Source organism: Rattus rattus, chromosome 11, assembly GCF_011064425.1.
Source record: "Rattus rattus isolate New Zealand chromosome 11, Rrattus_CSIRO_v1, whole genome shotgun sequence".
NCBI classification, from domain to species: Eukaryota; Metazoa; Chordata; class Mammalia; order Rodentia; family Muridae; genus Rattus; species Rattus rattus.
In genome coordinates this window covers 96,775,454-96,799,744 of record NC_046164.1, presented here as the reverse complement: position 1 = coordinate 96,799,744, position 24,291 = coordinate 96,775,454, and the positions used below count along the sequence as shown (strand labels likewise).

The following is a 24,291-nucleotide window of genomic DNA, read 5'->3' as shown; positions in this document are numbered from 1 at the left end:
AAAAATCTAACTAAGATTAGATACCAAATGTTTGCTGAAAATACATTACAGGCAAACAATTTAGATCATTTTTTAGGTCTGAAATTGTAATTTATAGAGAATTTCATATATAAAAATACAGCTGCTTTTTAGAGGAACACATGAAAGAAACAAAAATTATTCACAGGTTTAAAGACAAGTAACAGTTTCAATTCTATTCATGTACATTTTGCATAAATACATGAAACACTATATTGGATTTTTACATAACAGAGGTCTGTTATTTAATAATATATATTAATAATGCTCAGTAACAATATCTAGTAAGAATCTGTAAAAGAAACCATCCTGCTAAAAATTTACTGATTCACTGGTCCAGAGCTACACATCACTGGGGATAATAAAAGCATTCACTCTGAATTTTTCTTTTTTCTTTTTCTTTTTTGAGATAGCTCCTCATGTAGTCTAGGGTGGTCTCAAATTCATATTCATATTCTCTCTCTCTCTCTCTCTCTCTCTCTCTCTCTCTCTCTCTCGCACGCACGCACGCACGCACACACACAAATGCACACACACTGGGATAACTGAAAACTCTTGATCCTCTGATTTTCATCAGTATCCCTGGCTACAGTTTCTTGAAGTATGTGGCACAAATTAAAAACAGACAAACAAAAATTATTATGGTCAGGCTTATAAAACCATTTAACAAGATTTCAGTCAAGAATCACTAGAAGAGCCTAGGTGTAGAAGTTCACGTCACCCCAGTCCTTGGGAGGATAAGGATGAGAATCACAGGGAGTTTGAAGCCAACCTGACGGTGCAGTGAAATTTGATCACAAACAGAATCACAGAGAAAAGCTCAAGTGAAAATGCTAACAGTCAAACAATAAAATTAACCTATTAGAAATAGAGACTTGTACTAGTCATTGAAACTGATTTATCATTAAAAAAATGTAAAATTCCAATTACCAAGTATCACAGCCAAAAAAACATCTAAGAAGACAAGGAGTGGTGCAATGTGCTATCATGAGAAAAGGAATTAAGGAAAAGCATGGGTTAGTCCTATTTACTATTACTGTATCAATTGCAAGCAATGTTCCATATTAATGTGAGGTGCAGCCGAGTGTAGGCACTGTCTGGGAGGGAGTTACATAGGAACTCTACACTATCAGCACATTTCTCATGCCCCATTTCCCTCCTGAGGTAAGGTCTCATTGCTTAGGTTGACCAAACTTCCTATGACGCTGAGGAAGATCTTCCACTTCTAATCCTTTCTGCCTTCTGAGTGTTGGGATTATAGGTGTTTGCCACCAAGCTAGGCTGAGTCAGTGCTGGGGCTGACCACAGGGCCTCCTGTGTGCTCTACCACAGTGAATTACACTGAGAGCCCTGTTTACATTTAAAAAGCCCTAAAAAGTACGGTAATGTTGTTAATAATTTTAAATGAAACAATCAGCTGCAATGAATAAAGAGTCCAAGACTAGGCATACAGGTCAGTGTCAGAGCACTTCTTTAGTGTGAATTAGGACCTGGGTCAGATTCTCAGAAATATCCATGTTAGAGTATTAAAATCTTACACATTACCTTTCCATACTTTAATACCGCCTTCTGAAGTGAAAAGAAACAAATAATGTACATAATTCAGAGTTATAAAGATATTAAAAAAACCTTACTTGACAAATTTTTTCCCAAATTTCATCACAGCCAGCTTTTTCTTGAAAACTTAGAGCCAAATCATAGTTTTCAGCTTCTGACCAAACAATTAATGTATCCTGTTAAAAAAACAAAAATAATTCTCATTACCACACCAGAAAAAAATGTATCTATAAAACATAAACAAAAAGTCAAGAGAGAACTGGCAGTTAAAGTACATTCACCGGATAGTGCACATATATAATCTGCTGTGCCTTTAAAGTTTTGTAACATACTTTCAATGTAAGAAGAACTTTGACATTAAAGATGACACTGAACAATTTTCTAAATAATCTAAAATAGGTTAGCAGACTCTAGGTAACCACTCTTAAGCAACATTGTAGATACTATAACCATCCACTTTCTGCTATCTGGAAAGTCAGCCATTCCATTCATCAATGACCTACATTCCTTCCTTTTCTTTTTAACCCATTGTCAACTGATTAAAAAGCATATAAATTCTTCAGACAAATCTAGGTTTAACCCTATTTTGAATGCATGTGCGCACGTATGCACACACACACACACACGCAGGCTCATTTTTTGTATGTTATTGTATGTGTGAATGTTTACATGGGTGGTACTTTGAATGGTTCCTGACGTGAATATTTGGTGCCTAATGGTGGTGTACAGAAAGCTTAGGAAGCCCGGACTTTAAGAGTTCCAACACCTGCATCATTCCCAGTTTGTTCTCCTTTTTCTGTTCATTGGATGAAGCATAAGCCTTGAGCTCTCAGCTGTTCTTCTTCCCATGCATGCCTGCTGCCATGATTTCTCAGTGTAACAGACTCATCATTCTGGGAACTCTAATAAACCTTCCTGTAAGTTGCTTTGGTCATGGTGTTTAATCGCAGAAATAAGACAGTAATACAGACACTGGTACAAAGGAATGGACTACTGCTGTGAAGAACCTGATCATGTGACTATATTTTTCAGAGTACTGAAGAATTTTGGAGGATGGACTAGAAAAAAAGTTGCCACTGTAAGCAGAGCTTTATGGACTGTCACAGCAGAAACCAGACAGAGTAATGCTGAGAGCTATGTGGACCATGGAGGCAAGGTTCAAGAGATTTCAGAGGGGAACAATATTAACACCTGGGACCAATCTTGGGATATTTGGTAGGAGAGAGGCTGCTTTCTGTCCTGTGCCTGAGGCTAAATTAAAAGATAATGCACTAATTTCTTTTCCTGAGATTTCAAGCCTAATCCTAACTGATTTTGTGGCATGGTTATTAGTAATATTCTTACGCAGGAATACAATGAAAAAGTGAGTGGAGTAAAAGGAAAAACAAAATGTAGAGTTTGACAAGAAAGAGGGCACTAGGAAATTTGTTATACCCATGACTTCCACCACACAAACAAATGAGCTTAAGGAGAGGCTTGATCTGTACTAGAATAAAGGGAAGGCTGCTGTCTTAGTTACTTTTCTATTGATGTGAAGAGACACCACAAACAAGGCAATTTATAAAAGAAAGCATTTAATCCAGGGCTCATGGTCCCAGGGGCTAGCATGGAACCCAGAAAAGTCACTGCATGAAGCTGTGGAAAGGAAGCCTGAGTTGTGTTAGACTCTCACATGTGGAAGACGCCAATGCCAGAACCATGGGGTATCGGCCAAGGAAAGCTGCACACAGACACACGGAATGGAAACAGCCCAAGAGAGAGGCAGGGAGCAAAGCTGGAGAGGAAGCCACTTAAATCCCTTTGACCCAGACATAAGCTACAGGACACTTTTGAGTCTGCCTTGCTGAGTTTGCTTTGGTCCAGGATATTTTTTTTTTTTTAAACTATGCTCTCATTCATCCCTTTTGGAATGACATTATATATTCCGTGCCGTCTGATGCTCAAAGTATGTAATTTGCTTTCTGATTTTACAGGAAGTTGTAGTTAAGAGACTGTTTTGAGTTTCAGAACAAACTTTGAACTTTTAAACAGTGGTAAGACTGTGAAAGATTAGGGACTAAATACATTTTGCATTATGGCATGGCCAAGAGACTCTGGATGCTGGGGAGCAGTGTGGTGGTAAGTCTTTGATAGTCTCTGGCATTTGAATATTGGTGCTATATGGGGGGCTTAGAACTGTGTCCCATAACCTAATGTTTATTCTTCATAGAGGATCCTCAATTTTGCCCCTACTTTAAAAAAGTTAGGTTGTCAAACTCTGTAATTAGAAACTAAGGTTTAGATTTTAATTAAAGCACATATACACAATCAGATATTAAATTCACTATGTAATAATCTAATAAAATGAGTAGAGTTGTTTCGGATACAAAGTAAAATTTTATTTTAAAAATATAGGGGAAATCCACTTAGAAAACTGTTCTTTCAGGCATCATTTCTACAGTTAGAGCAGTTTCTGTGTGTGCATGAACTTCTGTGAATGGATTATTCAAGGCCATCTACCCAGTGAAGAGATCACACTATTCTTTGTACAAAAAAAAATAAAAATAAAAAAAACTTTAAAGCCACCCTCCCCCAAAAAACCCCAAAAATCCTTTTAGGGGTTAGAGAGATGCTACACTGGCTGTTCTTCCAAAGGACCAAGGTTCAATTCCCAAAACATATATGGCAGTTCACAATCACCCTCTCCAGACCCAGGGGATCTGGCACTTTCTCCTGGCCTCTGAAATAAGCTTTATTTTAATAACCAAGCCTCAAACCAAAAGATGAATGTAAGTCTGATCAATTTCATGCACTTTCTGGAAAGAACTATCACTTTCTTGGCCCCAAACACTAGATTGTAACAGCAACAGTCAGTCATAGTCGTAGTAATAGTAATAATAATAATACAAAACAATCAATAGGACAGCAGCCTCTGGTTTCTTCTTGGATGTCTAATCATTCACCATGTCCTCTAGCAACTTCTGGAAAACATACCAGAGTTAGACTTTCATTTCTTCTATCACAATTATTACGAGAGTTCCCACCCAAAGCTTTTTGTTCCCCATGCTCCTCTCATCCAGTACTCATAATACTGTCATACTGGTTTCCTTAAATGCTGTGTCACTTTCATTATTTTAAGTCTCCAATAAGAATTCAAAATGGCACACTTTTGTTTGGTGCACCAAACTCTCAAACTAAAAAAAACAAACAAAACAAACAAACAGACTTTCTGCAATTCAATCAGGTATATTATTGGTTATTATTTATTTCAGCAACCACCACCATCAAGAATGAAACTCTTTAACCAATCATAGTTTCTAATATTTTCTCCTGTCTTTAATTTTCTACTGCCCACACCTGTGGAGTACAAATCTTCTGTCTATAACATTTTGTGTTGAAATATTCCTGCTTTGCATTCCCATTCATAACCTTTCTGTGCCTCAGCTGCCTCCACAGGAAGTGCTTTCTGTGGAGATCTAGGCCTATTGTAATTTTCATAAGTTACCTGATCATTCTATTATTGTTTCACCGAGGTGAGGACTTATCTTTTAAAGCCATGAAAACATAACTATTTTAAATATGCTAAGTTCTATCCCTATGATTTTGACTTTTGATTTAGTCAAGAATGGTAGGATTGACTTTAAGTTATTTAAAAATCTGAAACATGCATCAGACACTGTTTCATGCTGTACTGAATAATTCCCAAAGTGTTTCCTTAAATACTTAAATGTACTGAGAATGTATCCTTCCTATCTACCCCTTTTTAACACTAGACATGGTAGGGAAGTACTGTAAGTTACTGATAACCTTCTACGATATACTTATTTGATACTTAATTGTACTTATTTAATTTAATACTTTGGTTTTGGGAGAGAGAAACCCATGTATTCTGAGCAGACAATTCAGCAGTCACTTTAGGACTGAAAGTGAGTATCAGTTACTCTGAATTTATTCAACATATTTTAATTTAGCAAAGTATTCTACAAACAAGCCATTCACTCACATTTTAAATTAAAAATCCATCTGTTAATATATTTCTCTTAATTTTGGAAATAACTTTCTAGCATAATCTCTTTAAATCTCAAACGTTGATAATGTGATAATTCTAATAAACATAATAATGCTATATTCAAGAATTCCAACTTATGTTACTTAGGAAAAAATGCACATTGAGCAAGAGTTTGGTTAAAATAGGAAAAAACTGTATATATTATAAAGAAATTAAATTTAACATAACTTTAAATGGCTCTGACTTCCACTAGAAAGGGCCTCTCAATTTAAGTAAACTTTAAGTAAATCAAACAGATGACTCCATTCAGGTTTTCATTTCTGTATTCACAGCATGCTTTTCCATATTCTTCTCATATGTGTGTACTGTATGCGTGGAAACATCATAAAGATAAGTAGCCCTGAACTATAACTTAGATGTGACTACTTGCAGAAAACATTTTCAGAATGTGGAAATCTTTAAAATGTATTTTTCTCCAATGTTTTGAACATTCAGTAATATACATATAAACATATATACTTTATATATACATTATACATGAAAATATTATACATGAAAACATGCTTCAAACTTTTTTAAGTATTTGAAGACCCACGTATATCTTTAAAGTGTTGGAGTATTGTTTTACAAATAAGCCTATGTACAATATGGTCTCCCATAGGAACAGTAGCTAAAAGATCACTTACACACATCAAGAATAGTTATTTTAACTAAAGGTGTAGGGAACTGCTCATGACTAAGAGTAAACACTTACAAGGAAATGTCCTTATCATTTTATATTCATCTATACAGGTAGAAGAAAAAAAATGACAAAATATTATTTCTTCACAAACAAGCAAAGACTCCCAAGTAGCTATCTTATAAAAGTCAATGCAAACACAGAATAACTATCTGCCTAGTTGAATTAGAAATTAACTTTATTTAAATGTCCTTAAATATACTAAGATACAGAGAAACACTCAAATGTTCAAGACAAATGTTTTAATCGAATTCTTCACCAAAAAGATAGACATAAAAATTGTCCAAGAAAAAAAAGCTACCAGTCGAATACTAAAATATATTGAAGAACTAAGAATGGACTGCATGCATAAACAATTTACATTAATACTTTTACTATTAATAAGCTTTACAAAAGATGTAATTTTATTTCTTCTGTGAAGTGTTTATAGCATCCAAATTCTCATGGACCTTGAAAAAAGGTAGACTTGATGCTATAAATAAGTATAAACCTAAAATAATGTCTTTCCCTTCCAAAGCCTGTCATTGTGACTTTATTTACATAACACATATCACACCACACCCACACACAAAATAAACCAAATGACTCCCAGTTGTATATCATACATCAGAATACAATACAGCATTAAAACCTCCCTAATTAACATAAATAAATCTTAAAAGAAGTGTGAAAATGCGAATTTCTAATACATGTAAAGTATGGTACCAATAGTGTAAAGTTTAAAAGCACACAAAAGACTACACATTATTTATGGATACATACATATGCAAGAAAGGTATAAAAGTATGTATACAGAATACACAGCAATTTCAGGATCAGGTTACCATAGGGAGAGAAGAGAATAGACACAATGGGACAGATACAAAGGATTTTACCTCTATCCATGTTAAACATTACAAAAGGTTGAAAATACGTTAATGTTGTTAAATCTGATGGTGTTATAATGGAGTCCATTATATTATCCTCTATACTATTTAATATTGATAGTATTTCATAATAAAAATGAAAACATTCACAGATAAGAAAGGATGATTTATGCTAACTAATTAGAAATACTAAAACAGATTTTCTTTTCCAAAGTGACAATAAATATTAACCAGAAATGTTTCATGAATACCAATATGTATATTTTAAAGTACCCATTTATTATGTTAAAATATGCATATAATTAAAAGCAGAACTTAAACATTACTTTAAAAAAAAAAAATCCTTCTCCTTGGTCAAAGGATCCAACTTTACACCACAAACAGGCTCTCCTTGTTTTAAAAGAATCTCTTTGAATTTTTTTCTTAATAGTAGAAACCGAACACTCTTAATCTTCTTTTAAGTCATTTCTTTCAAATGGGACTCAGAATGAAAGGTTTAGTGTTGAGTATATGGAAGAGACCTGGCTTACTTTAAAGACCAAAATACATCACATTGCAATACAAACAGTGGCTCAATTAACAAACAACATTAAATCACCAATATAAAAAACTACTTTTCAGCTTGAGACTCTCAAACTGAAAGGAAAATACATATGGTACCTAATTTTAGTTACCAAACTTTTTTTCTTGTCTGGAAAGTATCCCCATCTTTGTCATATAAATACATCCTGGATCACAGAGGAAGTCTTTCAAATTACAGATAAACAACTACTTGCCTGCTGCTTCTGATATGCAGTGTTTGGATTTATCTTTGACTCCAAGAGTAGAGATCCTGAAAGAGTTAAAAAAAAAAGACTCAAATTATAAAACCTTCAACAGCACACAACTAATAAACGTTCCATGTCTCCTTGACTGAACATCTGAATACAAATGTATTTTGGTTTATTCAAGACTAACTTTAACAAAAGCTGTTTCCTGTCTAACAAAACAAATTACAAGGGCCTCGGAGAGACTTACCATACAAATTATACTTATCCTTTTCCTTTGACAATGAACAACCCCCCACATAATGTAGAAGAACTCTGGACTTGCTGTCTACTAAAAGGGACTCTGCACTAGTTTAAGATTTGCCAAAAATAAATCTAACATTGTTATTCTTATATTACCTGCAATGTATTAGTTGCTCCAACTGGGCAGCTCTTGAGTACAGGTAGTAAGTAGTAGCCACTTTATTATGTCTGTCAGCTTTAATAATATTAAAATGGTTTCTATGAATTCTGCAATCAGCAAATACAACTTTACAGTCTGCTTTAGTATTCTAACTTGCTGAGATTGTGGAACCCGCTTTTTCACTCCCTACAATGGCAGCCTTGGAGAGATCAGAAAATAAAGATGTATGTGCTTGTGTGTTTCGTGGCAATAGTCTAACTTCAAGAAAAAGTCCGTTTTAGTTTTCCCCAGCACCTGTCGATTGGAACAACTGAAACCTGTTTTTAAGGCACTCAGAAAAGTTTCACTAAACCTTTTATAGTAGACACATTCAACCCGCAAGACTGTACCTAAAGCGGGTCGGGGATGCGTGTCAGATCTCATGGGCGAGATTCCTATCTGGTCTTCTACTATGTGGTCTTCTACTGACTCCTCACTCATTACATTCTAAATTTCAACAACCGAGCGGGGATTGGAGGGGAAAGGAGTCAAATCCTTAACAGGGAGAGGCGGGGAACCTCGAGTCCACGTCTGACGGAGAGTAAATCCAGGCCCAGTAGTTTGTTTTTATCGTAAGGAAGGGCAGGCTCAAGACCAATGTGCTGTCCCTAGTGGTGCTAGTCAGAATACTGGAGTCCCAGAGCTTAAACCTCAGGTTGTGTCGCAACCGATGCACTGGTCCCCATCCCACCGTTCCAATAACCTTACCGTCGGACTCTGCTCGAACCAGCAGCGACATCCCTTTGAGCTCCTCTACGTAAGTGGAGGAGACGTGCCCGGTGCCTCGGTCGTCCCATTGCCGGTCTTCGTTCAGGGTATAGACCTTCACTCGCCGCCGTGTATCCGACATAGTGGCTACTGGCCCCACTGCTCCAGCCGCCACCTCCTCGCTCACCTCGCCGGTACCCCTCACTCTTGAGACCGGGTAGTGGCGGTAGCGGCGTCGGCGGTGGTGGCAGCGACTCCGGAGAGGCCTGAGTTTACCATGGCTCCAAAGGTTTAGCCGCGAGAAGGGGTGGCCAGAGCCACCGAGAACCCTCCGCTCGTGGTCTCCGCTACCCCTCCCTTTACCCCGGCGCACAATCACCTTCCCTTCCCTTTGCTCCCCAGAGCTCGCTCTCGCTCTCCCGCTGCCGCCGCCCGCCGCGGTTACTACTACAGATCCGCCATCTTGTAACCCGACTCTCTCTGCCTTTCTCTTCCTCTTCCAGCAGGTTCGCACGGGCTGTCCTAGCAGGGGCTACGGCGGCCGATTAGTCCAATGCACAGTACCTACGGCCAAACACGCTTCCGGAGAGTCAGACCTCAGCGATCTCGCGAGGAGTGCGGCGCCGAGGTGAGCCGGCCTAGGAGGGACTTCCTCCTCTTTCGGCCCCGCCTCCTGGCTCGGGAATCCCTGTTGGGCGGGGAAGTCTCGCGAGCTTTCCTCCCTGCTCCGCGAGAAATTGTCTGTAGAAGGTTGATGGAGCAGTGGTGTTTGTTGCTGAACTGTTTTCGGGATTTGTAGGGCGGATGTTGAGTGGCGGGTTGTCAACTCTGGACTTGCTGTCAACTGAGCAGAGCCAGGCTGGGAAGTCCGAATGCGTGGACAGGTCTAGGGCGAAGCCAAGTGTAGGGACTCATTCTGTCAGCCCGAAAAGGGCTGGGGGCGGGGTTGAGGGTGTTTGAGTCTTATGTGAAGTCGAGCCCCTCACCCATTAAAATCCGTTATAGAATCTGCGAGGCTTCATCCGGGAAAGTGTTCCATGGCCACGGTGAGCAGTGGGCGATCTTAATGTTCCACAAACGCGTTGAAGTTCTTATTTCCGCCAAAGCGTTCTTCGTTAGCCTCTTACTTGGACCATTAAAGGCTCGGAGAGAGAAACCGGCGGCAGCGAGGGCAAGCGCAGGCAGGCAGCCTCACGGTCCTCGTGTGGCAAAGGCGAAGGTTCCTGGCGTTCAGTTAACGTCGCTCAGTGCATGTCGCTCGCCCGAAGGCCGTGGCTCCCAGTGTAGTTCAGCTGCCTCTCCGTTCTCTTATTTGGTCCCTCAGCTCAACCACCTGAAAGACGAACACGGGGAAGGTACACACGTTGGTCCCGCGGTGTATTTTGGGAGTTGTAGTCATCTTTATGGTTGTCAAAGTGTGTTTATGTTTTGGCGAGGTTAGGCGTGAACTCATCACCATACGTTTAAAGGGGTGTCTTATGCACCTAGTCGCTTGATTAAAAACGATTTCAAATTTTGATCTATCGTTGCTTTTTCAAAAATGTATAAAGGATCAAGAAAGTATAAAGGATCAAGAAAATTAGCCTGGTCTGCAGCCATTCATCCGTAAAGACTGCACATAGAAAAACCGAGACAGGAGCATCTCTTTGAGGACCAGGCCAGCCTATGGTATGTATCGGGATTCTGCCTATGATAAAAGGACTTGAATCACTATACATAAACCCCTGATATTCTGTGATTGATATGGACAAATTTACTTTGAGCTGGGGAAAATATAATTTGTTTTGGAAAGGTCATAGAAAGCTTTCCACTGTCTGTGTTTTAGTCCAGTGTTAGAGGACAATCCAAGGATTATTTCTAAGCATCCTTTTCAATGTCCACCTTAAAGGAGAAAAGAACTTTAGCTAGAGCACTGGACAGATCCTGGAAGCCCACTTAGCCTTTAGGACAGAAGTTTCAGGTGCCTAGAGCATTCTCTGTGGAGATACTGTTTTGGCTCCATTAATCCTATGGCCTTGTAGCCTTAGGGGCAGAAGGCTAGAGCAGGGATGTACAACACAGGTTCCATCTCATGCTGTAGTCTGGAAACATCACTGTGCCATAGCCACACCTTCCCCAAGAGTCTTTTACAAGGAAACTACAACTCCAAAAGTTTGTAGTTCAAATGAGCCCCAACCCCCATGTCCTTGGTCTTTACGAGTAATACCTTTATATGTAAAAAATTAAAAGGACAGAGAACTTCTGCAATGCAAGCTAAGTCTCTTTAGCTCCTGCTTCCTGCTCTTCAGTTTTTCTACAGAAAACAGTGACTATCACTCCTCACTAGAACCCCTCTTAATCTCACTGTGTGTGTGATGTTGGATTGAGGACAGTTCCTTGGTGTGTGGCCTATATACTTGTACACTTGATTTAATGCTACTACCACCATCTAAAAATGTTAAATAATTTTTGAATATATTTTTCTTTTCCACTAGATTTCATGTTGTACCTTGTTTTAGACATAGTTTATGATCTGCAAATTTGTGTCTATACTGTAGTTGTCTTTTGATGACTTAAATGACTGTTTCTAGGACTTAAGTCAATGCCAATATCTGTATGATGAACTCTCATTTAAAATGGCATATGTTTTGCTTATAATGCCCTGTAGAATAATTTGTATCATTTCTGGATTATATTACTATTTTATGTACTTATGTTACAGTTCAAATGCTATACCGTTTAAAAAAAGTTTTCATTGTGTGCATGTGTGCGTGTATGTATGTATGTTTGTATGTATGTATGTATGTATGTATGTATGTATGTATGTATGTATGTGTACCAGAAGATTTTGGATGCTCTGGAACTGGAGTTATAGTTGTGAACAGCCAGATGGGTTCTCTGCCAGAACTTTTTAACTGCTGAAACATCTCATCAGTGCCATAGAGGCTTTTTAAAAAGTGACAGTAATTCATTTGGTGAAGGGAAGGACTGTGTTCCAACATAGTGTGGTAGTCAGAGGACAATTTGCAAGAGTCACTACCCTTCTTTCACCATATGTGTCTGGCTTGGTGGCAAGCATATTTACCCATAGATCCATCTCTCTTCTCTTTGACATTGAGATATTTTTTGCAGGGGGGAAAAAAAACCAAACAAACCAAAAAAACTACAACCAAAACCAAAAACCCTCCCTCAAACCATTAGAGTTTGGTAAATTCATCTATGTAAAATTTGTGTGTGTGTGTGTTTGTGTGTGTGTGTGTGTGTGTGTGTGTGTATGTATGTGTATGTATGCGTGTATGCTAACTATAATCACTTTTGCTTCTCTGAGGAACAGAACTTCTCTGAGAATGATTGTATGTGTTATTTGAAAGGCTTATAGGTATGGTCCAACTAGTCTAATAATGGCTGTCTAAGAAGATCCAAGAAAGAATCTAGTAGTTTAGTCTATGAATCTGTGTGTCTCAGCTGGTCTTCAGTATATGGCAGAATCCACAAGAAGTAAGCTTCACTGAAGGACTGGACTTGCCAGTAAAAGCAAGAGTAGGAGCAAGCAGGCAAAGAGAGCAAACTTCCTTCTTCCATGTCCTTTACATAGGCTGCCAACAGAAGTGGCCCAGATTAAAGGTGCTCTTCCCAGTTCAAATGATTTCATTGAGGGGAAAAAAATCCCTGTGTACCCATTATACTGTCTTAGTTGGGGTTTTGCTGTGAAGAAACACTGTGACCACGACAACTCTTATGAAGGAAAACATTCATTGGGTCTGGCTTACAGTTTAGAGGTTCACTTCATTACCATCATGGCAAGAAGCATGGCAGCATACGAGTAGACATGGTGCTGGAAAGGTCGCTGAGTTCTTCATCTTGATCCACAGGCAGTAGGAAGAGAGACTGGGTCTAGCTTGAGCTTCTGAAACCCCAAGGCCCACCCCCAGTGACACACTTCCTCCAAGGCCATACCTATTCCAACAAGGCCCCAAGTCCTAATATTTTCAAATAGTGCCACTCCCTGTAAGGCTGTGGGGGCCATTTTCATTAAAAGCACCACTTGAACCTATCCAGTTGCTTGGGTTTTGGTTAATTCCAGATGTAGTCAAATTGACAACCAAGAATAGCCATCACAGGTGGTATACTAAGGCAAGAAAACAAGTAGTAAGATTGGATTTGGGGGATGGTTTTTCTTAGTTTCTGACACAATGTGGTCTCTTTTTGCTGACCATAACCATGTTACCTGTGCAAAATTTCAAGGCACCAGAAAAATATGGAGGAAATAATTAAGAGACTGCAATTGAGGTATTTAGGATATTTCAGAAACTAAATCTAGGACCCAAGGGATAGACTTGAGCTTAATGTATTTCTTACAGTTTTAAGGGTAAAGAATTTGAAGGTCTTGGAACTCTATCTAAAGATATCTAAATGCTCAGCCTAGTTTTGGTTGTGTAACCAAGGCTCTTGTTGGGAAAGTTTAAAGCCTTAAAATATTGTTTAGAGCCCCTTGGTGATTTTGGTATTGTAGATACTTTTGGCACTTCAGACCTTGTAGATGTAGCTCACAAATCCTTGTAAAAGCAAGCACGTTTTCTCTTCTAGCTGTGAAGCCATGGTAGCTAGGTTTAATCTGTAGGGACTGCTGGGAAGATTACACACCGAAGGAATGAAAATCAGGTAGAATGTGGTATTGGGAAGTCAGATTACACCTGGTATTAGATTTTCATAGTGTTCAGATGAGAGGCTTCAGAGACTTCATTGATTTGCACTCTTTGGGAGCAGGTATTTAATCATAGAATAGACTACAGGCATAGGACAAAATCATCGCAGGCTTAGCTCTTCAAAGCCTGTAAAGGTGATGGCCTTTGCTGAGAAAAGTGGAAACGAGCTCTCTCATAGCAGCTTTTCCTCCTGGAGAAGACAGCCATTTCCTCTGATGTGCTCACCTGTAAATCCTACTTGTGTGAAGTGGTTCAGGTGGTAATCTGAAAGTGTTTTTGTTTTTTTCTGATACCCCTTTTAATTTCATAACATTGATAAGACCACCAGAAGTGTTGAATAATAGCGATGTTTGTTTTGTTCCTGACTTTGACAGCCATACCTTTAGTGTTATGATTCTAATACTTAAAATATTTATTTATGTGTATATCATGTGTATTCAGGATCCTGCTGAGGACAGAAGAGGTCATCGGTTCCCTTGGAACTGCAGTTTACTGGTAGTTGCCATAAACTACCACTATAAGCCACCACATGGGTGCTGGGAACCCAGTCCTAACTGCTGAGCCATTTCTCCAGCCCATTTCTAAGTTTTGACTGCTATTTGCCAAACTATGGACATTACATACATTGAATCTTGTAAGTAACTTCTTTGGCAACTGGTGATACGTTTTCCCCTCAATATTTTTATTATAATTTTTAATATCTTATGATAATTTTCTACATATTTTCTGGTTTTGGTTTTTAGCATAATTTTCTAGTTTATGAATTCTTGAGAATTATGGTAATTTTATAGGCACAGTTTAAAAATATTAATAGGCAACTGCTAATATAGCTTTCATGAAACATGGTACTTTTCAGTACTTCGAGCACATGTCAAATAAAGTTGTCTTAATTCTAAACTGCTTTACTATATACTCTTATCTTCATCTGCTTATGAAACAACTACTACTCAACAGTATGCCTCTCCATTTATCATCATTCCTTAAAGCCAGGCTTACCTAGCAAACTCTTTATTAAGAGGCAATTCAAATTCCATTGCATATAAAGTTTCACTCTTTTTTTTTCCTCTTCTAGTTAATAGCCTGTTTTCTCTACCAACTTGTTTTTTTGGAAAGATTAGGTTGTACTATGTTACCCATACAAGGATCAAATATTTGGGTTTAAGAGATTTTCCTGCTTTAGCCTTCCAAGGAGCTTGGGGATTGCAGGTGCTGACTCTATGATCACCTCTTATCACTATAAAATGACTTTGTGTGTGAATATGCAGAGGCCACAGTTAAATCTCATGTGTCATTCATCTCGAGATTGCGTCTCTTCACTGGCTTGGAATTTGGCCAGTGAGCCCGAGCCCCAAGGTTCCACCTGTCTTCATCTTCCTGGTATTGGGATTACAAGTGCAAGCCACCATGTTTTAATTTTTTTTTTAAAGATTTATTTATTATATATAAGTACTCTGTAGCTGCCTTCAGACACACCAGAAGAGGGCATCAGATCTCATTACAGATGGCTATGAGCCACCATTTGATTGTTTGGATTTGAATTCAGGACCTCTACAAGAGCAGTCAGTGCTCTCAACCACTGAGCCATCTCTCCAGCCCTATGTTTGGATTTTTTAATGTGTGTTCTGGGGATTGAATTCTATTACACCCATACATAACAAAAATACATGTTTATTCATGTAGTATGTTTATGCATATGCATGTGTCATGACATGTGGAGGTCAGGACTTTTGTGAGTCAGTACTCTACTTGTACTATGTGGGTCTCTTGGTTCAAACTCAAGTCTTGACAAAAGTGCCTTTACCTATAGAAGCATCTTGGTGGCAGAACATTTAAATTTCTTTTTACATTTATTGAGCAGGTTTGCACTCTCTTGACATACATACATACTTGTATGAGGTCAGAGGACAATTTGGGGGAATCAGTTCTTTCCTTCCATTACATAGGCCTAGGGATTGAACTTAAAGACTGTCTTGACTTGGTGGCAAGTATTTGTATCTGCTGAGCCATCTTATTAGCTCCTACTATGGCTTTAAAAATCATCAGAGCCATGATGCATATGAGCAACTCCAGCATTTGGGAGGTAGAGGCAGAGGTTCAAGGTTAGGTTAGCCTGTTTTATAGTAAACTCCAGGGAAGTTATGGTCACAAGAATCCTTTGCTAGAGTGCCTATCAACTTAATTAGTAACTATATAAAACTAAGTTTCCAAAGGAAACAGTACAACATACTATAGCACTATGCTTATAAAAGGCATTTTCTTTTTTTTTATAGTTTTTTTTTTTCTTTTCTTTTTTTTTCGGGGCTGGGGATTGAACCCAGGACCTTGCGCTTCCTAGGCAAGCGCTCTACCACTGAGCCAAATCCCCAACCCCTTTTTTATAGTTTTTGTTTGGTGTGTATGTGTGTGTTGTGTTTTGCCAGGGTCTGAATTTAGGGCCTGTTAACATTTTCCAATTGAAAAGGAGAGTCAGAAGATTCACATTGGGGTGGGAATTTCTTTTGGAGTATCTTAATGTCTACCCAATAAATTCACTTGATGAACTTGACCTGGATCGAATACTTTGGTTCATGATACCCTCTCTCTGGGGTGGATAGATCCAAGAAGTCATGCAAAAGTCTCCAACTGCTTTCTATATATTGGTTGATACTTTCACTTTTTTTTTTTTTTTAGCTAGTTTTCTGATATCAGATCTATTATCTTTATAAGCCTCAGGCTAAAGTTACAGTGTAATTGCTTCCTCTTTCAACTTTATATTCTATGTGATAATAAGGAGAACTGTTTTATTTTTTGTTGACTACTAAGCCTTGCTGTCAGTTAAATATAGGGAATGGGATTTGGCTGTGAAACAAACTCATGGCTGTGATATATTTTCACTGTAACTATTATACTTTTTATCCCTTGACAATGAGTCTTTTATATTTTCTTTCCCATTTCTACTGCCTGCCATCTTATTGTCAATTTTCATGAGAAAGCATTTGTCAAAGCCTGTTAAACTGTTCATGATTCTCTTTCCTTGGAAATAACTAAGAATATGCTTGCTTGATTAAATGTTTTGAAACTTACCTGCTATCTCCACTTGTTATATTAATACAAAGCAAAAGACTAAGCTATGTAAAATTGGTTTCTAAAATGATTTAATTTTGCTTCTGGACATAGAATATCAAATGAAAACGAAGACCTCTATCAGAAATTCTATTTCTCAAAATATCTTTTCATTTGCTCCTAATTCATTAAGGTTTCTTTTGAAATATCTATTCATTGAAGTGGCTCTGAATCATTTAATTTGAAACAACTTATCATATATGTCCTGGTGGGTTTTTTTTGTTGTTTGTTTGTTTTTTGTTTTTGTCAACTTATGTAATCATTCAATGAGAAAATGCTTCCATCTGATTAGCCTATAGGTAAGTCTTTGGGGACATTTTATTGATTAATGCTTGATATACAAGGGCTCACCGGAAGTAATACTAGTACTGCCCCTGGACAGGTGATCCTGGGTGTTATAAGAAAATCCTTTCCTTCTAAAGGTGATTTTGTTCATTATGGACTATATCTAAGCATAGAAACCTAATTAGGACAGATCATTCCGACCCCTTATGCAAATGCCTTTCTAATTTAAAGCATCTGCCACTACATGATGTTACATACTTGTTTACTAAGCATGTTATAACTTTACCTCTGTTTGCTGACATCACTGCACATGTCATAGTGCTTAGTCCATAGTACATGCTGAATGAATGAATTCAGTGTTTGGCTAAGTTGAACAAGATAGCTGCTGATGTTCATGCTTCTTAGATCCAGAAATTTTAAGATGCTTAAGAAGAGAAGGAAAACAGTCACATAAAACCCATAGTTTGAGCCAGGAAGATGGCTTGGCAGGTAAAGGTTCTTATTATAAGTTTGATGATCTGAATTTGTTTTTTGGAACCCACATAGTGTAAGAGAAAACCAACTCCTATAAATTGTCCTGATTCTTACCCATGCACAGAAGTTTGTAAGTGCACAAAATAAATAAATTAAAAAAATTGGAACACTAATTTATGTATGTCAAAATAAAGGTCATAAAGGAACAACTTGCAAGTACTATAAATGATAGTGTCAGATTAAACTTATAATTATGAAAAACTACCACGATTTAAATAAAGATAAGCAGATGCTCTGGCATGTTTGGTAGGCTCCTGACTTCAGCAGAAATGAGGGTGCTTCTATTGTTGGTGTTGTGAGCTATCTTTTCAATTCTGTAGCAGTCCCCTGGAGTTCCAAGAACTGGCTTTGCTTTTTCTAGATTGTTAACAGCATACCTTTGAAAAATAAGAGCAAATTTAAGAAAACTGAATTAAAACTTAGAAATCCTTCCAATAAAGGTTATTTTCCCTTAAATTAAGGATTATGGTGGTCACTACTACTAAATAACAGTATAGTATATTAATTATAGAAATAATTAAAATGTATTAGTACATGTAATATGCTGTTTTACACAGAGTAATGTTTATTGATTTAAGTACAAACATACCTTTAAGATCTTTAGCTTGTGTAAGTTCATATCTAATATCTTATATCAGCCCCAATAAAAAAATCCACATTTTTGTAAGACTTATAAAAGGAACATAGTCTAAGTTATGTAGTATTTACTTTTCGTGGACTATTAGCATGTTTTAAATTACAGCAATGAGCTGGGTATGGTGGCTTACTCCTTGGATTGATGTGTCAGACAGGTGGATTTCAGTTCCAGGCCTACCTGGTCTAATGGGTTCTACCAACCCTGTCTTAAATAAAAATAAAACAAAACAAAAAACAAACAAACAAACAAAAAAACCAATGGATTTGACAGTTATCAGTTATATTGCTAGATATTACATCAATAATCTTTATATTGATTGATTCCTCCTACTCTTACACCAAGAATATCCACACACTGCCAATTATATACATATGAAGAATTACCTAGTTCTATCTGATGAGTGCATAGTCTTTGTATGACATAGGTAATAAAAAAAACTAAATTACTCTAGCAAGAATTCCATTTATAGGATTCATTTCACTGTATTTATGGTCTTGTGATCAATTTGAACGACTAATCATTAGAAACTAAATCAAATTAGTTCCTCAATACCAATTAAATGTGTAATTGCTTTGAAGAAATGGGTTCTGGCTTTCAAAATGTCAATTCTAGTGTGTAAGTGAGCACAGCTGTTGGGCAAAGAAATAAAGGGGACTGGCCATTATTATATATATGAAGAGAAGGAAGGTATTAAAAAAAAGTTCTTAGGAAGGCATAAATGATCTATTTTTCATTAGTTCATAATTATAGGAACAGAAAGGTAATCTTTCCTAAGATATAAAAATAGCTTTTAATAAATATTTATTTATTTATAACCCAAAGAAGAATAAGCAAATATAGGCTACTCCTGAAATAAAAAAGGCACATGAAATAAGCATTTTAATACAAATAATTATATTTAAATTATATATAAATCTATACAATAAACAGGACTATTAAATTTTGCTCTGCAGAATCTCACCATTGAATACCATTTTAAAAAGGAGTCAAGGGGAAGAGTTAGATGATGACTGTGAAATAGGCTCTCCCATTACAATGCTGCTCCTATCATTTAGAGTTTTGAGAACAGTTGTAGCTGGAGACTGAAGTACTTTACGGGAAAGCCTCATTCTTCCATCAGCTGGATCACGGCCAAAGTATTTGACCTATGTTAAAGAAACAGATTAAAGTTGACATGTAATTTCAAAGATATTTAAAATTTATGTTGTCCAATTAAGGGAGTAATTGTCTGGTTAAGTAACTGTTACAAAAAAGAAAAAGAATCCATGCATATTTTCTTTTGCTTGTAATTCCAGTTCTTGGAGGCAGGAAGCTTGCTTAAATTTGAGGATAGCCTGAGCTACTCAATGAATTCCAGGCCCACTGGGCTATAGTAAGATCTTATTTAAAGAAAACCCAAAACCAACCAACTAACCAGCAAAAATTTAGAGTTTTCTGGTTAACTGTCCTTTTAATGCTCTCTAGGTCCCGCTACTGTAAGACTAAAGATTATGAACAACTTCTATTCACTGATAGAGGACTACAAGACAAGGTTGGTTTTATTATCAGAATTCTAGTCCCTTAGTAAGTTCAAAAACATGTCAACCACTCAAACATGACAAAGCTTTCAACTATGTTATCAAGTCTATCACCAAATGATAGTCTGCACAGTTCTAAAGGTTTTTTTTTTTTTTTTAATCTCCTTGAGGGGGGTCTTATTTTAAATTCTTACTTAGCAAGTCTGGTTAAGCCTCACTAAGTTATAAAAGCACTATGCAGAGATACAAGTTAAAAGTGTTTATTCTACGCTTTCAAAAAGACTAATTAGAATTTGAAGCACAATTTACACCTTTAAAGATTAAACATTGAGGTCAAGTGGATCAAGGACCTCCACATCAAACCAGATACACTCAAACCAATAGAAGAAAAAGTGCGGGAGAGTCTAGATCACATGGGCACTGGGGAAAATTTCCTGAAGAAAACATCAGTGGCTTTATGCTCTAAGATCAAGAATCGACAAATGGGACCTTATAAAACTGCAAAGCTTCTGTAAGGCAAAGGACACTGTCCTTAGGACAAAACAGCAAGCAACAGATTGGAAAAAGATCTTTACCAATCCTACATCATACAGACTCCAGAGAACCAAATAACCCTGTTAAAATGGGGTATATAGCTAAACAAAGAATTCTCAGCTGAGGAATATCGCATGGCTGAGAAGCACCTAAAGAAATGTTGAACATCCTTAATCATCAGGGAAATGCAAATCAGAACAACCCTGAGATTCCACCTCATACCAGTCAGATTGGCTAAGATAATAAAAACTCTGTGACAGCAGATTCTGGCGAGGATGTGGAGAAAGAGAAACACCCCTCCACTGTTGGTAGAATTGCAAACTGGTACAACCACTCTGGAAATCAGTGTGGAGGTTCCTCAGAAAGTTGGACATTCTATTAGGTGAGGACCCGCTATGCCTTTCCTGGGCATATACCCAAAAGATGCTCCAACATATAAGAAAGACAAATGCTCCACACTATGTTCATAGCAGCCTTATTTATAATAGCCAGAAGCTGGAAAGAACTCAGATGCCCTTCAACAGAGGAATGGATACAGAAAATGTGGTACATCTACACAATGGAGTACTACTCAGCTATCAAAAACAATGACTTCATGAAATTCTTAGGCAAATGGATTGAACTAGAAAATATCATCCTGAGTGAGGTAACCCAATCACAAAAAAATACACATGGTATTGCACTCACTGATAAGTGGATATTAGCCCCAAAGCTCGAATTACCCAAGATACAGTCCACAGACCACATGAAGCTCAAGAAGAAGGGTGATCAAAGTGCAGATGCTTGAGTCCTTAAAAAGGGGTAAAAAAATATTCATAGGAGATATGGAGACAAAGTTTGGAGCAGAGACTGAAGGAATGGCCATTCAGAACCTGCCCCTCATGGGTACACAGCTCATATATATAGAGTCACCAAAATTAGATAAGATTGATGTCAGTGCATGCTGACAGGAACCGGATATAGCTGTCTCCTGAGAGGCACAGCCAGAGCATGTCAAATACAGAGGCCAATGCTAGCAGCAGACTATTGAACTAAGAACGGGATCCCAGTTGGAGGAATTAGATAAAGGATTGAAAAAGCTGAAGGGGCTTTCAACCCCATAAGAACAACAATACCAATCAACCAGAGCTCCCAGGGACTGAGCCACTACCCAAAGACTATACATGGTCTGACCCATAGCTCCAGCTGCACCAAAGGAAGGAGAAGCCCTTGGTCCTGCCAAGGCTGGACTCCCACCAGTGTAGGGTAATGTCGGGGTTGGGGGCAACCTTATAGAAGAAGGGGAGGGGGTTAGGATGGGGACTTATGTTCAGGAAACCAGGAAAGGGAATAACATTTGATATATAAATAAAAAAAATACAAAAAAAAAAAAAAAAGATTATACATTGAATACCGCTACCTGAATTTCCTGGCCAACCTCTAATCCCAGGGCAGTGGGATGTTTAATCTGAAAAAAAATTTAAAATGTTAGCTACACATAATTAATAACCACAGAAGTAACCATCTTTTCCCAAGTGAACAGCTATATTTGTTTTTCTTGCAAAATCAAAAATTATCAAAGTAGTCAGAAGAAAAAATTACACAAAACTCTTTGTAGATAACTATTGTTACTGCTTCAGTGTCCAGCCCTTCAAATGTCTACCTAGTGTGCATTGATAAATGTGGACTAGGGAAGCAGCTCATTCAACTTTAATGAATAAGTGAAACATAAGTAAATATTGCAACTATAGTCCTATGAAGAGAGCTGTTCACTTTTCATTCACTAATGCAAATGTTAGTGGTTGGTGAATGTAAGTGAAATCACATGTTTATTCTGTATACTGAAACTATTAGTAGGCAAAATATACAATTTTCAATAATTAGGTTGATTTCAATATTAATTGTTTTTCACAATTAGAAATACTCAGATCAGGGCTGAGAGAGCTGAGAAGATGAGAACACTTGTTGCACAAAAATGAGGACCTCAGCTTCCCCAGCATTTATAAAAAGCTAGGGATAGTTGAGGATGTGCCTGTGACACCAGTGCTGTGGGGAATGAGGAGAAATAAGATCTTTGGAGCTTGCTAGCCACCAGCCTAGATAAGAAAAGGCAAACTGCAGGTTGTGAGAGACCAAGTTTCAAGGGAAGAAAAAACATAGGGAGTCCCAGAGGAGGACACTTGATACCTTCCTCTGACCTCTATGCACACATGCAGGTACTGACAGAGTGCATATCCACCACATACACAAATAAGGTTTTCCTTTTACCTTTCGTTGGTCAAGTTGTGAATTATGAAGTAGCACTGCAGTCATGTTTGGATACAGTTTTACCATTACTCCTGTGTCTCTACAAAAAGATATTAGCTTGGTTAAAACAATAAGTATGTATACTAACAAATAGAAACTATGGTCTTACAGAAGAAGAGCATGAAACAAATCCCAGACCATAATTTTTTTTTTTTTTTTTTTGGTGACAGGGTCACTCTATAGTTCTTGAAATCACACTACACCAGGCTGGCCTCAAACTCAAATCCACCTGCCTCTGCCTCATTAAGTGCTAGGACTAAAAGCATGTGCAACCATGCCTGGCTTCTAGGATATATTCTCATGATTATAAAACTATGACTATGCAAAAAAATATATTTCTCTCATTCCTCTCTCCCTCTGTCTTTTAGTCTCTTTCCCTTCTTTTTCCTGTCTTCATAATGTTTGGGATTGAAACCAAGACCTCAAATGTAAGATATAGCAGGCCCAAATCTTTTTTTTTCCAATAGAAAATTATGCCCTACATTTACAAATCATATTTGTGAATCAAATAACCAAGAAAGATAAAGAGAAACCTGCATTTCTCTTCAGAATTTATGAAATTTTATTACTTTAGATTTATTTTATACATGTGAATGTTTTACATATATATATATATTTGTATGTGTATGTCTGTGTACCACATGTGTGCCTATGCCAGTGGAGGTCAGAAGAAAGCATTAGATCTCCTGGAACTGGAGTTGTATATAGATGGCTGGGAAAAGTTCTCTTCCTTGTTCTCTCTAGTCCAAAAACAACCAACTATATTGCTTATTTTCTACCTGTAATTGTCTCATTTCCTACCCCCACCACCCCCAAATAGTATTTTGAGGTAATTTCACCTGGTAAAAATATTTTGAGGTTGAAACAGGCTTGAAAAGACATGTTAATTAAGTATCAAACTATCTGTAGAAGCAATAACGATGAAAAGGCAATACTATCTATGTTTTAGTCTGTTTGTGGAAAAAATTAAATTGGTAGAATATGTGGTTTGAAAATAAAATATGGTAGATACTTTGGTTTATGAAAAAATTCTGGCAGAGGAATCTATTATCATAGAACCATGTTACTGAAAACCTACATAGTGGTATAGAAAATAAAATTAGCTTTTAAAAAAAGGATTGCATGAGGCTGGGGATGTAGCTTCAATTGATATAGTACTCATATACGCAAGGTACAGAGTTTGATTCCCAGCACTACATAAACAAGTCACAGTGGTAGAAGCTAAAGGATCACAAGTTCAGAGTCAGTTGGAGAGATGGCTCAGCAATTAAGAGTATTGCTACTTTTCTAGAGGACCTGGGTTTGAGTCTCAGCACCCACATGGCTGCTTACATTAGTCTGTAACTCTAGTTCAAAGGACTCTGAAGCCCTCTTCAGGCCTCTGTAAGTAACACCACAAACACACACACAGAGTACAAGAAATACATGTAAGCAAAACACCTATATATACATACACATATATGTATATATATATATATACACACACACTATATATACACTATACATATATAGTATATTATATATAGTATAATATATTATTTAGTATATCATTTGCTATATATACACATATGTATGTGTATATATATATATTAAATAATATAATAACAAAACACAAAAAGGTGGTGG

General features: G+C 37.3%; 2 protein-coding genes and 1 long non-coding RNA gene across 4 annotated transcripts in view; 1 reads left to right on the top strand and 2 right to left on the bottom strand.

Moving 5' to 3' along the window:
• The window catches only part of Ppp4r3b (protein phosphatase 4 regulatory subunit 3B), a 48,321-nt gene extending 38,562 nt beyond the window's left edge, over positions 1–9,759 (bottom strand). The window contains exons 1-3 of the mRNA XM_032916019.1: positions 9,086–9,759; positions 7,945–8,000; positions 1,653–1,751 (exon numbers count right to left, since the gene is read on the bottom strand). Coding sequence (XP_032771910.1) covers positions 1,653–1,751; positions 7,945–8,000; positions 9,086–9,227 — 297 coding nt within the window. The 5' untranslated portion in view covers positions 9,228–9,759. The remainder of the gene's footprint in view (positions 1–1,652; positions 1,752–7,944; positions 8,001–9,085) is intronic.
• A 44-nt stretch (positions 9,760–9,803) lies between these two features.
• Positions 9,804–24,291, top strand: part of LOC116912117 — a 30,984-nt gene continuing 16,496 nt past the window's right edge. The window contains exons 1-2 of one of the 2 annotated variants that reach the window (XR_004389425.1): positions 9,804–10,131; positions 10,636–10,753. This is a non-coding gene — a long non-coding RNA (uncharacterized LOC116912117). The remainder of the gene's footprint in view (positions 10,132–10,635; positions 10,754–24,291) is intronic. The other variant, XR_004389424.1, reaches the window with a different exon arrangement.
• Pnpt1 (polyribonucleotide nucleotidyltransferase 1) overlaps positions 19,100–24,291 on the bottom strand; it is a 29,835-nt gene continuing 24,643 nt past the window's right edge. The window contains exons 26-28 of the mRNA XM_032916020.1: positions 22,627–22,705; positions 21,779–21,826; positions 19,100–19,473 (exon numbers count right to left, since the gene is read on the bottom strand). Of these exons, the coding sequence (XP_032771911.1) occupies positions 19,315–19,473; positions 21,779–21,826; positions 22,627–22,705 (286 nt within the window). The 3' untranslated portion in view covers positions 19,100–19,314. The remainder of the gene's footprint in view (positions 19,474–21,778; positions 21,827–22,626; positions 22,706–24,291) is intronic.